Source organism: Podarcis tiliguerta (genome assembly GCF_965153285.1).
Source record: "Podarcis tiliguerta genome assembly, chromosome: W".
In the NCBI taxonomy this organism is placed as follows: domain Eukaryota; kingdom Metazoa; phylum Chordata; class Lepidosauria; order Squamata; family Lacertidae; genus Podarcis; species Podarcis tiliguerta.
Window position 1 is genome coordinate 7,658,012 of NC_139552.1, and position 18,438 is coordinate 7,676,449.

General features: G+C 43.1%; 1 protein-coding gene across 1 annotated transcript in view; it reads left to right on the top strand.

Annotated features, from left to right (window-relative positions):
* The window catches only part of LOC310668785 (E3 ubiquitin-protein ligase LRSAM1-like), a gene marked incomplete at its 5' end in the record, with an annotated part of 96,831 nt that overhangs the window by 43,413 nt on the left and 34,980 nt on the right, over positions 1 to 18,438 (top strand). The window contains 4 exon segments of the mRNA XM_083422114.1: positions 2,281 to 2,297; positions 2,300 to 2,324; positions 7,552 to 7,622; positions 8,448 to 8,547. Of these exon segments, the coding sequence (XP_083278240.1) occupies positions 2,281 to 2,297; positions 2,300 to 2,324; positions 7,552 to 7,622; positions 8,448 to 8,547 (213 nt within the window).

Below are 18,438 nucleotides of genomic sequence, written 5' to 3' on the forward strand. Positions count from 1 at the left end.
AGATATTTTTGGTAGCCCATTCACTTTCAAGAATTCTTCTATCTCTGTATCTTTCTGTGGTTGTTGATAATAAAGCTGTCTAAAATATTTTTGAAAAGCACTCCTAATCTCGGTAGGATGCTGTAAAGTTCTTCCTTCTACTTCCAAATTTGTAATAGTGTTCATTTTCTGCCTCTTCTTTATTTGCCATGCCAATAACTTTCCACATTTGTTTGCAGATTCAAATGTTCTCTGTCTCATTTGTCTAATCTTCCATTCAATCTCTTGATTTATCATTTGCATATACTGTACTTGATACAGCTTTATCTCTCTTAAAATTTCTTGTGACTTTGGTTTTGATCTCAATCTCTTTTCACCTTCCTTGATCTTTTCCAGAATCTTTACTCTTTTTTCCTGTTGTAATCTTTTCTTGGGTGCGTTCTGTTGTATCAAAAATCCTCTCATAACAGCTTTACTTGCGTCCCAAATGGTTCTTTTCTCCACCATGGTGTTCAAGTTTATCTCAAAATAATCTTTCAGAGTTTTCTGGGCTTTCTTAACAAATTCCTCGTCTCTAAAAAGAGAGTCATTCATCCTCCATCTAAAGGAACCAGTTGGTTGTAGGTTCATTGCCATCTTTACAGCATTATGGTCGGAGCAAGTCTTTGGGCAGATTTCCGCTTTTCTTACCTTTGGTGCCAGTCCTCTAGTGATCCATATTTGGTCAATTCTAGTCCAAGTCTTTTTGGCTTCAGAAAAGAAGGTTCCCTCTCTTTCTAAGGGATTCTTGGTTCTCCAGATATCAATCAGGTCCAAGTTGTCAGTCAGTTCAAAGAAAGTTTTCGGTAGTCTCCCATCTTTGGTGACTACTTGTCTTTGTGCCTTGTCCATATTCGTTGAAACTACTCCATTCATGTCTCCCATCAAAATCACATTGTACTCCATATAGTCCAACAATGTCTCATGCAACCTTTTGAAAAATTCTGATTTTCCTTCATTGGGCACATATACACCCACTATCAAATATTTCTGTCCATGATATTGAATTTCAATTGCCAAATATCTTCCATGCTCATCCTTTAAGACAAATTTTGGTGCCAGGTTCTCTTTAGCATAAATTACAACTCCTCTTTTTTTAACTTTATCTGACGAAATAAATTCTTGACCCAATTTTTTGTTGATTAAGATTTTTCTGTGGAGCCTGGTCACATGTGTTTCCTGTAAGCAAATCAAGTCTAATTGTTCTTTTTTTAATATGTGGAAAATAGATTTTCTCTTTTGACCCGAGTTCAAACCATTGCAATTCCAGCTCAAAAGTTGCAGAGACATGTTGTATTTCTTTCTATTCTGTTCCTCCAGATGCTTCCGATAACTTCTCCTCTTCCGGTCCCAGTGGTGTCTTTTTGTCCAAGTTTCTAGCGGGTCTCCGCCTCGCTGTGGCGGTCAGACCCTGATTTCCAAGGAGCGGATTCCTCCTGAACGGAGGAAATCCGCCATTACCAGAAGCACCAACCCAGAAGTCCTGACTGTTTTCACTCCCAGGCTGGGTTTATTGCACCAAGGCTCAAAGACACCTGGGCTGGATTTTCAGATCTGATGGTGTGACTCCAGACAAGGAGTTCAGTTAGGGTTGGGGAACAAATTTAACTGAAGGATCATGTTTCCTTCTGGGAAGGTTTCCAGGGGCCACTTGCCAGTGGTTTGCGGGGCCAGAGGATAAAATAGGTGGAGCATCACATGCAAATTATATATCGGAACTCTCTCACACAGCTGTCTATCCTCCCATCTAGTCAACCAAGAGGCATTATCAGAGTTCAGGGGCACATCCCAGCCAGTCAAAAACATTCAAGAATTTAAGTAGGGCTGGCAAGGGGGTTGGCTGGGGAGAGTTCCAAAGACCAGGCAGAGAGGCTTGGAGGGCCAAATTCAGCCCCTGGGTCTGAGGTTCTCAGCTCTCAAGTTAAGAGGTCAAACAGGAATAGCCCTGTCAGGACATCCCTGATGTTACCAAAATTCGTCCAGGATTTTTCCTTTGAAAGCAAATCCCAAGAGTCATGGTCTGGAAACGCCAGACCCTTCATAGCGGAATTAATTTTTCTCTTGCTATCTTTTACCAAGATCCTTCATCCTGTTGCTTCAGCCATGATTTTGTTCTGGTGGAGAGTTTATATAGGACTTTATATAGGTTCCACTCCATGCTGGACTGACAGGTGGTTGCATGAGCTCCCCCCTTCCTCTTAGAACTGAACAAGGACTAATAATGCCGTCTGGCGTTTTTTCCCCTCCTTGCTTTCTTTCTAGGCAAAAGCAGAGCTCTGAGTTCTCAAATCTCTGGAGAATGACTGGTGAGTGTCCCAGATGCTGTTGGCTGGGTAAGGAGTGGGGAGGATGATGCATTTGCATGAGAACATAAAAAAGTGTTGCCTGGGTCAGGGTCAGGACAATGGGCGGTCTAGTTCAGCATCTTGTTCTCACAGTGACTGACCAGATGCATCTTCTGACCACCACCAGCAACTCTCTGCACTTGGTTCCCAGCACCTGGCATTCAGAGGCATGCTGCCTCCATTGTAGCTTGTAGCCATTGATCACCACTGGGGAAAGGCCATAGCTCAGTGGTAGAACACCTGTTTTACATGCAGAAGGTCCCAGGTACCATCCTTGGCATCTCTAGGTGGGGTTGGAAAAAGCTCCCGACATCTTGGCTTCCGGATTGGCGCGCTGGGCAATGGCGGATTTCCTCCGTCTCGGAGGAGACCGCTCTCCGAAAAGAAGGGTCTGACCGCCACGGTGAGGCGGAGACCCGCAAAAAACCACGGTCGGAGGAAGACCGTGGGCTTGGGATTCGGCTCGTGCCATCAGCGCCTCCTCTACTCGCGGGGAGACCTGGTTTCGGGGCTCCAGAGCTGTTGTCAGAAAGCGCCAACTTTTCCTGTGGAATTTCGGACATAAAAGAACTTCGTAAGTAACAGAATTTGGATTATAAATTACTGGAATTCGGCACTTAATGGAAGGTTAAAACAGGAAGCCCACCTTCCATTTTGTAGAAAGATTAAGGCAAAAGTGGATAGAACTGGAGCCTTTGAAAAGTGTTCTTTTTTAAAGGAAATAAATTCGTCATCCAAGCCTTTTGAGCCCCCCCTCGGAAGCAGGGGAAGAGGGGGAGATTGTTTGACAGATAACAGCCCTGCTGGACAGTGAAATTTGATTTAATCTACTACCGTCTCGAGCCCAGGACCGGGCTGTCAGAAGGGGGGGGAAAAGAGAGAGTTTTTATAACCAAAAAATAATAACTAAGAAGGAATGGATTAATTGATTAACGAACTTTTCTTTTCGGAAAGAAAAAAGGGAGCTGAATTATAACTGTAACTGAAACGTGGATAAAAAATAACCAAAAGAAACTGTAACAGATTGTTGCAGACTGTTGTAGAAAGATACATGGGATTGCTATATTCTCTGATGGAATTTTCCACGCAGGCTGCAATCCTGCAGACAGAAGACAAGTAACTGACCTTGACAGCAAGATAACACTGGAAAAATAAGCCTGGGAATATGGAAGGAAAAATAACAGCTCTGTTTGAACAAGCTTTTAAAAAAGTGTCTATTCTTGAACTTGGTATATCTGAATTGAAAAAAAATGCTTATATTTTGGCTCAAAAAAGAAATAAATCACCAGATCCGGTTCAAGAAATGGAACTAACTCTGCAAGGACGGGTATTGGAGAAGAGGATGGAACAAACAGTACAGGTTCTGTCTGTGCAAGAGAAATCTCATGTGGAAATTACAGTAACAGAGCCTCAAATTGATGGACTTAAAAATGACTGTGAGACCAAGGAGTTTAAAGGACAGATCTGGAGCAGTAGTGCCACATATGGTATGAGTGACTTAGGTCTGACAAGGTACATTCTGGAGGGTGGCACTACGAGAAAGTTTGGAAAAGTGAACCTTAGCAACCCCAAAGAGAGTGTGGAACAAGTTTTGTACTATTTCTTGGCCTACAAGTGGAATTATAGAGTTTGGGCAAGCTTGTTGAAGAGGTTCAAAGGAGACGTTGGGGGGAAAGTGTTTTGGGACTCAATTTTAGGCTCGAAAAAGACTCTGCAGACAGGCCAGGAAGATGACTTAAAGGCCTCGGATATAAGAGAACCTGGCTGATTGACTGATCCCGCGGACTGGAAAGACTTTAAAAATTTGTAAAAAGGATTGGCAGTACCCGAAACCGGGGGGAAGAGATGGTGGGATAAATTGGGAATCTTTAAGTAAAATTTAATGCAATATGGTGTGAATAAGTACTCTTGGGGGATGGTGGAAGGATTTTATTTGGTTCCAGGGAAATAAGATAAAGAGTTTAAGACATTAGAATATAAAGGCATATAGGTTTTCTTTTTTTAAGAGCAGAAGAGTTAAGGTTACTTTCTTTTTTTTTCTTTTTTTCCCTATTTTTTCTTGCTGTTTAGGAAATTGGGGATTGGATAACCTCATATCTTTTGATGTCTATTTGTTTGGAGATATTGGGGAAGAAATAAGGTTAAAGGGGTTAAAAGTAAATAAGTAAGGAATTTGCCAACTGGATTAATAATTGGAATACAAAGAGGGAGGTGGGAGGAGGTCGAGAAACCAAGTTAAGGAAGAAGGAATTTGAAAAATGAAATTTTTCTTTGTTTTGTCTGAGTGTTTTTGTTTTGTTTTTCTTTTTTGAAACTTTTGTGTTGGTGGGGTGGGTAAGAGGGCTTTTTTTATATATACTTTTTTGGGTTTTTGTATTTCTTTTTCCTTTTCTTTTCTTTTTTCTCAATTTTTTTGTATTATTCTTTTCTCTTTTTTGTATGCAGTTGTGTTATTGGAAAAATCAATAAATATAATTTTTTTAAAATAATATTTCATTATCATCAGATAATGGAGGCTTATAAAATGGATAGAAAAAATTGGCTTTCTATGAGTGTCAAGAAAACTAATATGAGAGGCGATTGGGCGACATATAGCCAATTGCTAGTGAAAGAAGGAGGAAAATGGAAAATGAAACCATATGAACAAGTCAAAAAATATGTATATGACTGGTTACACTATTATCAGGTGAATGAAATGTTTAGGAAAGAGGTAAGAGAAGGGGGTTATACAGATAAAGACTCGACATTCCAATCTGAAATAGTTAATAAGGAGGCCAAAACGCTTTCAAAAATGTATAATTTGCTGTTAGAATGGAATTTAAAGGATGAAGAGGTAAAGTCGGTCATGATTCATTGGGCCAGAGACTTTGGTTACAATATACAATTGATAGAATGGGAAAAATTATGGAAAGAGAATTTAAAATTTACTGCATGTATGTCATTGAAAGAGAATGTGATGAAAATGTTTTACAGGTGGTATATTACACCTGTAAAACTGGCAAAAATGTATAAGACTTGTAATAAGTGTTGGAAATGCAAAGAAAATGTGGGTTCTTTCTATCATATGTGGTGGGAGTGTAAGAGAGTGAAAGAATTTTGGGAACAGATATATAATGAATTGAAGAAGATTTTGAAGTATACTTTTACAAAGAAACCAGAGATCTTCCTGCTTGGTATTTTGGGAACAGAAATTAAGAGAAAGGACAGCAATTTTTTTCAATATGCAGTGACAGCAGCAAGAATGTTACTGGCGCAAAGGTGGAAACAACAGGAAATGCCGACACTCGAAGAATGGAGGTCTAAACTGTTGGATTATGCTGAACTGGATAAAATGACTGGAAAGATTAGGTACTTAAGAGACCAAAAGTTTACAGAAAACTGGGGGAAATTTGTCAAATATCTGGAGAGCTTAAGTGATGGACAAATAACGCTAGAAGGTTTTAAAAGAGCACTGTGAATATTTGAGAGACATTTGTCTAAAGGAAAGTGAAGGAAAAATAGGTTTAATGGCAATGGTTAAAAAAAGAAATGCGAAAATTAAATATGGCTACGAAAGATTTGCGGAAAAGCTGAAGGAAGTCAAAATTAAGGACTAAGAGACTAAAATATGAAATGTGAAATATATTTTATTTGTTTGATATGTTTTGTTGTAAATTAATAAAAAATTATTTATAAAAAAAAAAAAAGAAAAAATTGGCTTTCAGGTGGAAAAATCAAAATTGGAAACAGAATTGTTAGAACCAAAAACTAAGATCTTGTCAAGAATGTATAACTTGCTGTTGAAATGGAATACACAGGATGAGGAAGTGAAATCAGTGATGGTTAAGTGGGCACAAGACTTGGGACATAACATAATGTTTGCTGACTGGGAACGGTTATGGACCACTGGTATGAAATTTACGGCATCTAACGCTTTAAGAGAGAATATTATGAAAATGATATACAGGTGGTACATGACACCAGTCAAGCTTGCAAAAATCTGTCATTTGCCCGATAATAAATGTTGGAAATGTAAAGAGGTTGAAGGTACATTCTTTCACCTTTGGTGGACGTGCCCGAAGATTAAGGCATTCTGGGAGATGATTTATAATGAACTGAAAAAAAGTGTTTAAATACACATTCCTGAAGAAACCAGAAGCCTTTCTCCTGGGTATGGTCAGCCAACAGGTGCACAAGAAGGATAGGACTTTTTTTATGTATGCAACAGCAGCAGCAAGAATACTCATCGCACAGTATTGGAAGACACAAGAGTTACCCACGCTGGAAGAATGGCAGATGAAAGTTATCGACTACATGGAATTGGCAGAAATGACGGGCAGAATCAGAGACCAGGGAGAAGAGACGGTGAAGGAAGACTGGAGGAAATTTAAAGACTATTTACAGAAACATTATAAGATAATGAACGTTTGATGACATCGGATTGATGGTGAATGGTTATTAGTAAAAAAGTGAATAGAAAAAGACCCAAAATTCTTCGGATTTAAGGAAATGCAATTATTTAATATGTATTAAGATTGTTAGAAAATCAAATTATGATAGAGGGAAAGAATTTGCAGACAGAATATTTGATTTGGAATACAGAGTAGGGAGGTCTGGGGAAGTCGGAGAAATAAGTTAACGCAAAAAATATAAGGAGACAAGAACTGTTTTTAATATTTTTATTTTTCTTTTTTGTATTTTACTGTTTTGCGTTTATGTGTTGTAGTGTTTTCATTTTTGTTCCTTTGTTGTGATGTTGTTTGTTTATTGTTGTTTCATGTTTATTGTAAAACTCAATAAAATATCATATAAAAAAAAAATATTATTTTTTTAAAAAAAGGAAAAAGCTCCCTCTCAGAAACCCTGGAGAGTCGTCATCAGTCAGTGTAGGCAATGGTGAGCTAGATGCACCGATGGTTTGACTTGGCGTAAGGTGGCTTCCTCAGTTCCTATCATCTTTTCATCCAAGAGTTTGTCTTATCCTATTGAAAAATTCCACATGCTATGCATAAAAATGTGAGGTGACCACTGCTTTCATGCCCAGGCTTCCCAGAGGCTTCCAGCTGCCCCCTGCTGGAAACTGGAACACTAGGTTTGATGAGCCTTCAGTCTAATCTAAACAATGAAAGAGGCAGGGCAGGCCTTGCCATTGGCTGACAGTTGAGGGAAGGGCATGCAGTGGCTGAATCTCTCCCTTTTCCCCTGCCAGGATCCGGATGGAGCAGCTGATGGCCATTACTCAGGAGGAGGATGAGCAGCTGCGCAGGAAGGAAGTGGCCTGTGAGTGTGGCTGTGGGAGTTCTGGGTGGGACCCTTTACACCCCAGGCATAGAACTACTTCTCCTGGCTATGTTGATTTCTACAGAAAGAATGTGGGATATTTTCCTACTCAAGGGCTGCATTCTCTTCTGGGCAGCCATCTGGGGGCCACATGCCAGGGTGGGTGGGGCCAGAAGCTAAAGTGGGTGGGACAACAAATGTAATTTTTTCCATTTGTACCATAGCCTATTTTTTACATACACATGCACAAACACACCTCCTCTCTGTCTTCCATTGTGACAAGCGAGGTATTTTTAGAATTCAGCCAGGCAAAAGCCCTTGAAGAGGGCCAGAGTAAGGCATTGTGTCTTGGAGAGAATTCTGGGGACCAGACAGAGAAACCTGGGATGCTACATTTAGCCCCCTGGGGCCTGAGGTTCCCCACCCCTGGCTTAGTGCATGGAAGAGATTGTTAGGATGCTTTCGATCCAATCTTAAGCGAGAACGTGGCCTGCAAAATTCTGCACGAATCCCCAAAAACTCTCCAGGGTTTTTCACCATTGAGATTTATGCACTCTGTATTTCTTCCCCCATCAACAACAAAGGCACTGACATTTTGGTTCCTCCTTCCCAAGAAGCAGAAACAATGCTTCCCTACCTACCCCTAGTTCTGCTCTTTGATCTCTCCTGTACACCCCCCCCCCCAGCCTCCTGAGCTGCTTCCTGATCTCTGGAAAATTTTGGTGCTATTCTAATGTGCGGGAGGAGACAGTTTTTGAACAGGCTCTTATAAGCTCAGGAGAAGACTCCAGGGCCCTGATGTCCTGCATTTTCTTTCCTCCACAGCGGCCATGCAGCAGATGCTGGCCGAGACCTATAAGAACAAGCTCCTGCAGGTGGCTTACGAGTCACGCCGGCAAGATCTTGTCAACCAGACTTGTTCCAGGTACTCCCAGAGAGAATGGGGCATTTCTCTGCTTTGTGGGGAGGGGACCATATTATTATTATTATTTAAATCTAACCTTTCATCCAAGAAGCATAATGTGCTTTCCTTCCACTTTTTATCCTCACAACAATCCTGTGAGGTAGGTTTGTCTGAGAGAGAGTGAGTGGCTCAGGCTCACCCAGCAAGCCTTGTGGCTGAGGGGTGATTTGATCCCGATTCTTCTCCCACAGGCTGACTTTCTGTCCACAACACTGTACTTGTAGAAAGGGAGGAGATGCTGTTGTTTTTATTTGTGTGTGTGTGTTGCTGTGATTAACGAGATAAAGGTTTTATACATGAGGTGAAATGTTTCTGCTTTCACCTCGCTAGCTGCTCTGGCTGGAAAGGTGGAGCAACCAGTTGATTAGACATTTTGATTCTGAGGGCCGCAGTCTGTCGGACTTGTCAGTAGCAGCAGTAGAAATTATGCCACAGGATTAACAAAGAGCACACTGGCCACCACATGCCCTCAGCCTGCAGAACAACACCAGCATCACTTAGCTTCTGCAAGCGAAGCCCTTCTGAACGTTCAGTCTCAAAGCTCTGTAAGTGCCACTTTGGAAATGCCGGGCTTTCATTTTTAGTGGAATTGCTGGCAAAGGTGGAAGCTGAATTTTTTTGCCACATAAATAGAACCTCTGTTTTGTTAATCACAGCAACGTATAGATTATGTGAGTGCAGGGGTGGGAAACCTCTGGCACATGGGCCAGTCTTGCTCCCCACATCCAGGGAGTCTAATTTGGCCCATGATGCCATTCCACTACCTGTTGATCAGCTGACATCACTTGTCATTTAGAGCGATTGGAAGTCTGACAATAGATGGTGACATGGGGGTGTGCATGGGGGTGGGGGGTCCCTCCATCCCCATGTACCAGAACCCAAGAACACCATGCTCACACTGGCTCTGCTAGAGTAAGCCAGAAAGGTGGGGGGGGGGGAGAGAGAGAGAGAGAGAGAGCGCTTGGGATATTGGCTCTGTTCCCTAAACCCACTGGAGTCACTTCTCTGCATCACTTCTAGTTCCCAAGGCTCCATAGGTGCTCCGGGAAAGGCTGAGGAAGCTGTTGTGCGTCCGGTGCTAACGAGCGGAAGCGGTCCATCTGAAAACGAGATAGGGCATCCGCAATGTCATTGTTAACACAAGGCACAAATTTGGCGGAAAAGTGGATATTGAGCTCTAAGCACAAGAGAACGAAGGAACGAAGAAGGGCACCCACCCTTGGTGACTGGGCGGCCTGCTTGGAAAGGACTGATACTACTGCCTGGTTGTCGGTGTGAAAGCATACCCTATGGTTACTAAATTCCTTAGACCACAAGTGCACCGCCACTACGATCAGGAAGAATTCTAGGAAGGTTAAATCTCTGATTATGGGGCCCCCCTGCCAGGCTGCGGGCCAGCGCTGGGCACACCATTGCCCCCTGAAGTAAACACCGAACCCAAGAGAGCCTGAAGCATCTGAGTGCATCTGAAAGTTAACTTGCAACGACATGTTATCCTGCCACAAGGAAATTCCGTTATAACTTTCCAAAAACTTCAACCAGACTTCCTTTAAGAATATTTTTTTATTAACCGACCAATCACATCAAATCAAACCAAATTACACAAATTCCAAATTACACAGCCGAATTTTAAATTTTTGTGTTTTTTTTTAAATAATATTTATTAGATTTTCCACAAATACAAAAACAAAGTTGCAAAAACAAAAAGATCAAATACAACAAAGTAAAAAGAGGAAAAAAGGGGGGAAAGCAAAAACCCAAAGATACATAAAAAACAAACACCCTCCCTCCACCCCACCAACACAAAAAGAGAACAAAAAACAAAAACATTCAAAAAGAAAAAATTTCCATTTTTCAAATTCCATCTTTCAATAACTTGTTTCCTCGGCCTCCTCCCACCTCCCCTTTTGTATTTCAGTTATTAATCAGGTCAGCAAATTCTTTCCATCTTTCACTGCTTACTCACTTATTTACCTTAATCCATTTAAACCTTATTCTGTCATCAGCATCACAATGTAAGTAAGCATCTAAAAAGAAATTATCCAAACTCCAATTCACTAAATGAAAAAAAAAAAAAAGAAAGGAAAAAACCTTAGATCATATACTTTTAGATCCTAATATCATATACCTTTATATCCTAATATCTTAAATCTTTATGTTATTTCCACTAAAGCCAGATAGAATCATTCCACCATCTCCCAAAAGTTCTTAATCAAGCCATATTACGCTAAATACTATTTTTAAAGGTTCCCAATTTTTCCCACCATCTCTTCCCCCTGGTTTCGGATTCTGCCAGTCCTTTTTACAAATTTTATCAGTCTTTCCTGTCAGCGAATTAATTCCCTCAACCCGGTTCCCTTATGTCCGAGGCTCTTAAATCATCTCCCTGAACTGCCTGCAAGTTTCTTTTCCAGCCTGAAATTGAGTCCCAAAAAACTTCTTTCCCAACGTCTCCTTTAATCCTCTTCAGCACGCTTGCCCAAACTTCATATTTCAATTTATAAACCAAGAAGTATTCCAAAGCGTACTCCACAGTCTCTTTGGGGTTGCAGAAATCCATCTTTCCAAACTTTCCCGCAGTGCCACCCTCCAACATATTAATCATCCATCCTGCTTTACTCAGTCCAAGTGGGGCACTGCCTCTCCAAGTCAGTTCTTCAACCTCCATAACCTCAAACTTAAGTTTATGTCCATCAATTTGAGGCCCAAATACTGGGGCTTCCACATAAAATTCCTCTTGCAGAGACAGAACCGGTTTAGATTGTTCCGTCCTCTTCTCCGATGGTCATCCTTGCAAAGTTGGTTCCACTTCCCGAACCGCACCTGTTGAATTGCTCACTTTCTGTACCAAGCTAAATACATTTTGTTTCAGATCAGAGATGCTCTGTTCAAGAATGCCCACTTTGTTTATAACTTGTTCAGCAGAGCTGTTATTCTATCAGCCATGTTCCCAGACTTTCCTTGTTTTTCCAATGTTATCTGCTGCTCTTCAAGGTCACTTGTCTGTAACCTCCATAAAATTTTCCATCCAAAAACAATGTAACAGTCACAGTTTCCAAACGCCCTCTATCTGCGACAGTTTCCTTTGGTTATTTTCCATTCGAGTTTCAATTACAAAGTTACAGATCAGCTCCTTTCTTTCCAAATACCACAAAATCAGTACCTAGAAAACTATATCTCTGATCGTCCTTCCATAAAGATATATTCCACTCCTCCGTTATTGTTATTTTTAAGTTATAAAACTTTTTGACAGCCCGATCCCAGGCTTGAGACGGTAGTAAATTAGGTCGGTTTTTTTATTGTCCTGCAGGTCTCAGTTGTCCACCAAAAAATATCTCCCCCTCTTCCCCTGCTTCCGAGGGGGGGGGGGTTCAGAAAACTTAAATGATGAAAATTTATACTTTGCCAAGTACTTTTCAAAAGCTCCAGCTTACAGCGGCTTTGCTTTGATCTTTCTACAAAACGGAAGGTGGGCTTCCTGTTTAAACCTTCACGTTCAAGTGCCAAATTCAAAATTTTTTGTAGTCCAATTCTGGTTAATTACGAAGTTTATTTAAGTCCAAATGTCCACAGGAAAAGTCGGCGCTTTCTGGTAACAGCTGTGCGGCTTCGCTCCCCGAAAACAGCGATCGATTCGATGGGCCGAGCCACTCACCCCACGTCGCTCCGGAGACCCGAAACCGGGTCTCCTCACGATTAGGGGAGGCGCAAAAGGCACGTGCCGAATCCCAAGCCCACGGTCTTCCTCCGACCGTGGTTTTTTGCGGGTCTCCGCCTCGCCGTGGTGGTCAGACCCTTCTTTTCAGAGAGCGGTTTCCTCCGAGACGGAGGAAATCCGCCATTATCCAGTCGCGCCAACCCAGAAGCCCCCAAATTTTAAATTTTTGTTGGGGGTACCCATATTTCAAGTTCCAAAGGGATCCAATCAACTTCTTGCTTCTTACTGCTGTTTTAATGTCCACAAATCTAACCTTATGATGTTCACAGTACTATCCAGTCCTTTCTTATTATTTTTTCACATCTCTTGTTGTTATTTTCATATATTTTTCCTTTCTCTTTGTGACCTCTGATAGTCTCCGCAAGCTGGTTAGAACAGTTTGTAATCCTGCGTGGATATTTTTTATTTTTTTTTATCCAGTAGCCATATCCAGACGTTTTCCATATAACATCACTTTCATACATCAAAACAGTCTTAGCGTCATTAATCTTCACCAATCTGCCTCCTTTCTCAAAACCTCTGAGGAGATTCACTAGGAATGCAGTCTGAAAACAAGTCCATTCTTCTTCCCGGCTATAAATCCTTTGGCAAGATGGCGACTCCGAATTAATTGCTGCGCCATTCCCAAAAGCTCTTATTGCTTCTCGGTCGCCATAAAGCATACTTTTGGTTAAAGTTTATCTCCACACAGACCTTAATCATCCTGCTTGGGTCAGTTTAACCAACGGTTCTAATGAGGAGGGGTTCTTGTAAGTCACATAGAAGGAAAGTAAAAAAGGTTCCCCCCTCATTCAGCCCCGTTGTCAACATACCCTGCCTTTGGTGTATCTTCATCGTAAAATATTCCTGTTTCTCCAGCCCATCGTCTTCTTTCGCAGAGGTCACTTAAATTAGCAGACTTCACTCCCCTTCTTCACTTGAAATATGTGCATTTGCTTCTTTTGTAATTAATTATTCCAAATCGCTGGAACTAGTGTGCGATCAGAGACAGCGTCCAGGAGAGCCGAGGTCCACACGGGGGCACTCTGCCTAGGGCCCTCACCCCCTTCTTTCGAATTAGGGGGTGATTTATGGGCACAGCAGGCAAGGGCAGTGTTCCCCATTTCCTTGGGGCAACAAGGGAGGCTGCCTACTCCCATAACAGCCTCTTAATTACCCCGTGTGGGTCGGAGAGATGGTATTGTCGGCCATCTTCCAATGCGCCCCCTAGTGGCCCCCCCCTTCAACCAGACTTCCAGATCAGATTTTACCTCTTTTGATAGGTGAACCCTGTGATGAGGGGATCGCAGACCTGCTGACAGCCTCGCGAGGCGGCCGCAGAATGGGCGGCCAGGGGAAACCACACAGCAAGCAAAATTTAAATGGCCTAACAGTGACTGAATCTGCCTGAGGGTAACTTTTCTTAGGGGGAGGAGTTGTCAAATAAGGTCACCGAGCGCAATCAATTTTTCTCTGGGCAGTTTAGAGGTCTGGGCAACAGTGTCCAATTTAATACCCAAGTAAACCATAGTTGTAGCTGGGCCCTCCGTTTTGTCTGCGGCTAGAGGTACACCCAACTCCCCCACTAAAGATGTGAAGGCTTCGAGAAGTTCTGAGCACGTATGTCTATTATCAGCTACGAGGATAAAGTCGTCCAAGTAGTGCGACACACCCTCAGAGCCTGTTCTAAAGCGAAGCGCCCAGTCCAGGAAGGTACTGAATGCCTCAAAGGCTGCACAGGCCACTGAGCAACCCATGGGCATTGCCTTGTCCACGAAATAAGCCCCCTCAAATTTGCAACCCAGCCACTGGAAGTCTTCCAGGTGTACTGGCAGGAGTCTGAAGGCAGACTCAATGTCACATTTAGCCTGCAGCGCACCGTTTCCAAATTTGCGAATCAGTTTAACCGCTTGGTCAAAGGAGGCATACCTCACGGAGCAAAGTTCCTGGGGTATCGCATCATTGACGGACCCTCCTTTTGGGTAGGATAGGTTGTGAATCATGCAAAACTCGCCAGGTGCTTTTTTAGGGACGATGCCTAAAGGGGATATATGGAGACCCTCTATGGGAGGGACAGAAAAGCGGCCAGCTATCCTCCCTGGTTTAATTTCCTTACAAATTTTCCTTCGCGCGACCTCAGGCATCTCCCTTACTGATTTTTGATTTGGTGGGTCACCTGAATTGGGGGGAAAGCTACTGGAATCCTGAAACCGGCACTAAAGCCTCCCCAAAGATACAAAGCAGCTGTTCTGTTGGGATAAAGATTCAAAAGGGTTTTTAACGGGGTCAGCTTGATAGGAGAAAACGCCAGGCCGAGATCGAAATGACTGTCGGTTTCCCTGAGGTCCGAATGGAGCTCCATGGCCACCCCTGGCACCCTGGTTGAAGAAGCCTCTCCTGCCCCGAAAGGGCTGCCTCCCTTCGATGCAGGCAGTGGCTGGGTGGTTTCTGAGGCATCTCTCGCACTCGTGGCTATACTTACAGATAAGCCGCACACAAACCCTGTTTCGCATTGGTCTTCCAGGATTTTGATGATTCCTGGGACTTCTTTTCTACATAGGGACCAACGTGCTCCGACCAATAGTTTTGGTCCCTCAAGTCCCAACACGTAGAAGATAACAGAGAAGCGTTTCTGTGGAAATCTTCATCATAATTTAGTGCCGCGGTCTCCCCCGCCAATTCTCATGCCCTTCTAACATGGGCCAGGTAAGCAATTAGATGCATCACGCGTTTGGAATAAGCCGCGCTGACCACGCCCATGAACACCTAGAACCCGTCCAGCCAATTTTCAAAATTACGTTCGGCCCTGGGTGTTCTGTACCTTCGCTTCCCATAGCTACGCTTCTTTTCCCCTTTACCGGTCATCTTAGCTGGTGGTAACAACGTAAATATGTAAATAAAGTCACCGTTAAGTATCTTAGTTCTCTTTCTTTGGGATAAGTGATTCCCAAGAATAAAATCGGTAGACAGGTTTGTGGATGTTTTTGTTGGGATACTGCCAGGGAGATAAAGTCCATCTTGACTCCACGTCGTCTCCGGACATCCATCAATCTCCCGTAGACACGCAGTATCAGCAATTAGCGACAGGAGCTCCAGAAATAGCTTCCCAAAGATCCAGAGCTCTTGCACACTCTAGCAGCAGATATGCACAACGGAAGATGCACACAGGAGAGCATTATTTAGAGGTTTATTCAGCGTTGATCAGAACAAAGAAAAACCATGACTGCCTGCATGAGAGAGTTCCGGCAGTAAGAGAGAAACGAAAGCAAAAGACACAACAGAAACATCCTGTGAACAGGAAATACGCAGGCTGTGACACAAACATCCTGCTCCCTTTTAAGGTGGAATGGAAATATCCTAACATCCTCCCCCTTTCCGTGTAACCTGTAGTACCTGTGGTTCAACCCAATTGCAACCTTTGTGCATAAACCTTAAGTTGTTTTTTGTTAACAACCTTCGACAACAGATCAGCAGGAATTTCATTTCCTGGCATGTAGGACACCCGAATAAGTCCTTTCTGAATACACTCTCTTGCACGATGTAGCTTAATCTGCAAGTACTTGGTTCTTTGCTTGCAACTCTCTGAGTTCAGCAAAGGCAAACAGGATCTATTGTCTTGAAACACTTGTATAGGACATTTCACAGACACTCTGATGTCCTTAAACAGTTGCATCAACCATTCACAATCCATGAGTGAAAATGACAGAGCATTGAGTTCTGCTTCACAGGAACTTAGGCTCACTGTCGTCTGCTTCTTGCACAACCAGTCAAACAGACAGTGGTTGTACATGTAGCATACTCCAGAAGTGCTTGTACCATCCGTGGTGTCACTTCCAAAACTTGCATCAGAAAAGATTTCAAGACCTCCAGTCTTCTGACTGGTGAACCTCAGCCTGTAGTGCATAGTCCCTTTCAAATAGCGGGCTATGCGCTTCAGAGCTTTCCAATCCTGAACAGTAGGATTATTAGCATGTCTGCTAAGCAGGTTAGTGCTTACAGCTATGTCAGGTCTTGAGCATCTAGCAATGAAATTCAACTTGCCTAGAATGCATCTGTACAGCGTTGTGTCAGAAAACGCTTCAGCAGTACTATCTACCTGGTAACCTGTCACCATCGGTGTGTCTGCTGGGTTTGCATCAACCAAATTCAACCTGGTTAATACATCAGCAATTTTCTGTGTTTGGTGAACCAGAAAATTACCTGCTTGGTCCCTCTCCACCTGCAGAGAAAGATAGTTGGATACATCACCAAGATCCTTCATGTCAAAGTGCTCCTTCAGCTGAGCTAGGGTGCTTTGGTACAAAGCCTGATTCTTCCAGAACATCAGAAGATCATCAACAAAACATAAACAATACAGTTTGTTTTGCCCCTCCTCCTTGACAAACACACATGGATCAGCTTTGCCCTGGTGAAAACCTAGGGAAAGCAACGTCTCAGTGAGTTTTGTGTTCCAACACCTGGCACTCTGCTTGAGACCATACAAGGATTTCCGCAGTTTACAGACCATTCCCTTCTGTATCTGCATTCCATCAGGTGGAAGCATATACAGCTCCTCCCCCAAATTCCCGTACAAAAAAGCTGTATTAATGTCATGATGGGAAACATGCAGTTTCTCCTCCGCAGCAATCTTGAGCATCAGTCGAATGCTCTCATATTTGATGGTGAGTGAGTAGGTCTCATGGTAATCCTGTCCTGGTACCTGTGAAAAACCTCTGGCAACCAATCTGGCTTTGTGTCTGACAACCTTGCCATTCTGGTCTGTCTTGGCCTTGAAGACCCATTTGCTGCCAACCAGTCTCATTCCTGGGACTACCGGTACCAATTCCCAAGTTTGGTTCCTGTTCAAGGAATCAACTTCAGCCTTCATGGCATTAAGCCAAGGCTCAGCATCTTTAGAGGTTAACTCCTGAACCTCTTTGAAGCTTGAAGGTTCCCACACCTTCTCTGAGCTACTAAGAACAGCAGTTGCTGTCTTAGCAAACTCATCAGCAAATCTCTTTGGAGGTCTGCCCTTGGTCGCCCTTTCAGATCTGCGTACTAGACGCAAGTCTTCTGGACTCATCTCCTCCTTCTTGGGAGAAAAACGACCAATGGTGAACAGTGGTTCTTCCAGTTCATTGTCAGACGCATCAGATGGTCTGACTGAGGCCTTTGCGCTCTTGAAGTCTGCTGTGTCATCACTGTCACTGACACCAGCAGCAGCGCCGCCCACTGAACTGGAATCTGAACTCTGATCATCATCATCATCATCATCCTCAGGAGCTTCCTCAGCTTCCTTAGCATCACCTGCTGTTTTCACATCATCTTCATCCTCCTCTGGGTAACTCTGGAAAATTCCCACATTTTCCCCCCACTTAGGATTGTACTCAACACTCCTTGTGAACTTAATGGACTTAGAGTCAGTCATCCATACCCTGTATGCTCCTTTTTCGTACCCCATGAACAAACCATGTGCCCCACGCTTCCCAAGCTTGTTGCTTTGTGGGGTGTGTACCCACATGTCAGAACCAAAGATTCTCATGTGCTTGACATTTGGTTTCTTACCAAACATCTTCTCGTAGGGAGTACAACCAATAGGTGATGACAATCTGCGATTAAACGTGTAAACAAACGTCGACAGAGCCTCCCCCCAAAACTTATCAGGGAGATTGGCATCATGCAACATTGTTTTCATTCCTTGCAGCAATGTTTGATTTGCTCGCTCCGCAAGCCCATTCATCCATGGCGATCTAGGCGTTGACAAGTCATGCTGGATTCCCTTCTCAGTCAGAAAAGTTTCAAACTGCTGAGAAGTGAATTCCCCGCCTCGATCAGTAAAGAGACAGCCGATGCGTTTACTGTGAACATTCTCTAACCAATCACAGAATGCCTTGAACCTAGGAAACGCTTGCGATTTCTGCTCAAGCATAAACACATGAATGTACCTGGAAAAAGAATCAATTAGAACCATGAAGTACCTTGCTCCACCCAAAGAGGGCGCAAGAGGACCAACTAGGTCTGCGTGAACAAGCTGGTAGGGTTTGGAAGCCTGCCTGCTAGACTCCTTGCCTTTTGGAGCAACCTTCACCTTGTTCTCTGCACAAGATACACATTTCATGTGAAACCTACAGGGTTTAATGTCCAAACCCTCAACCAATCCAGGCATCTTGGCCAGC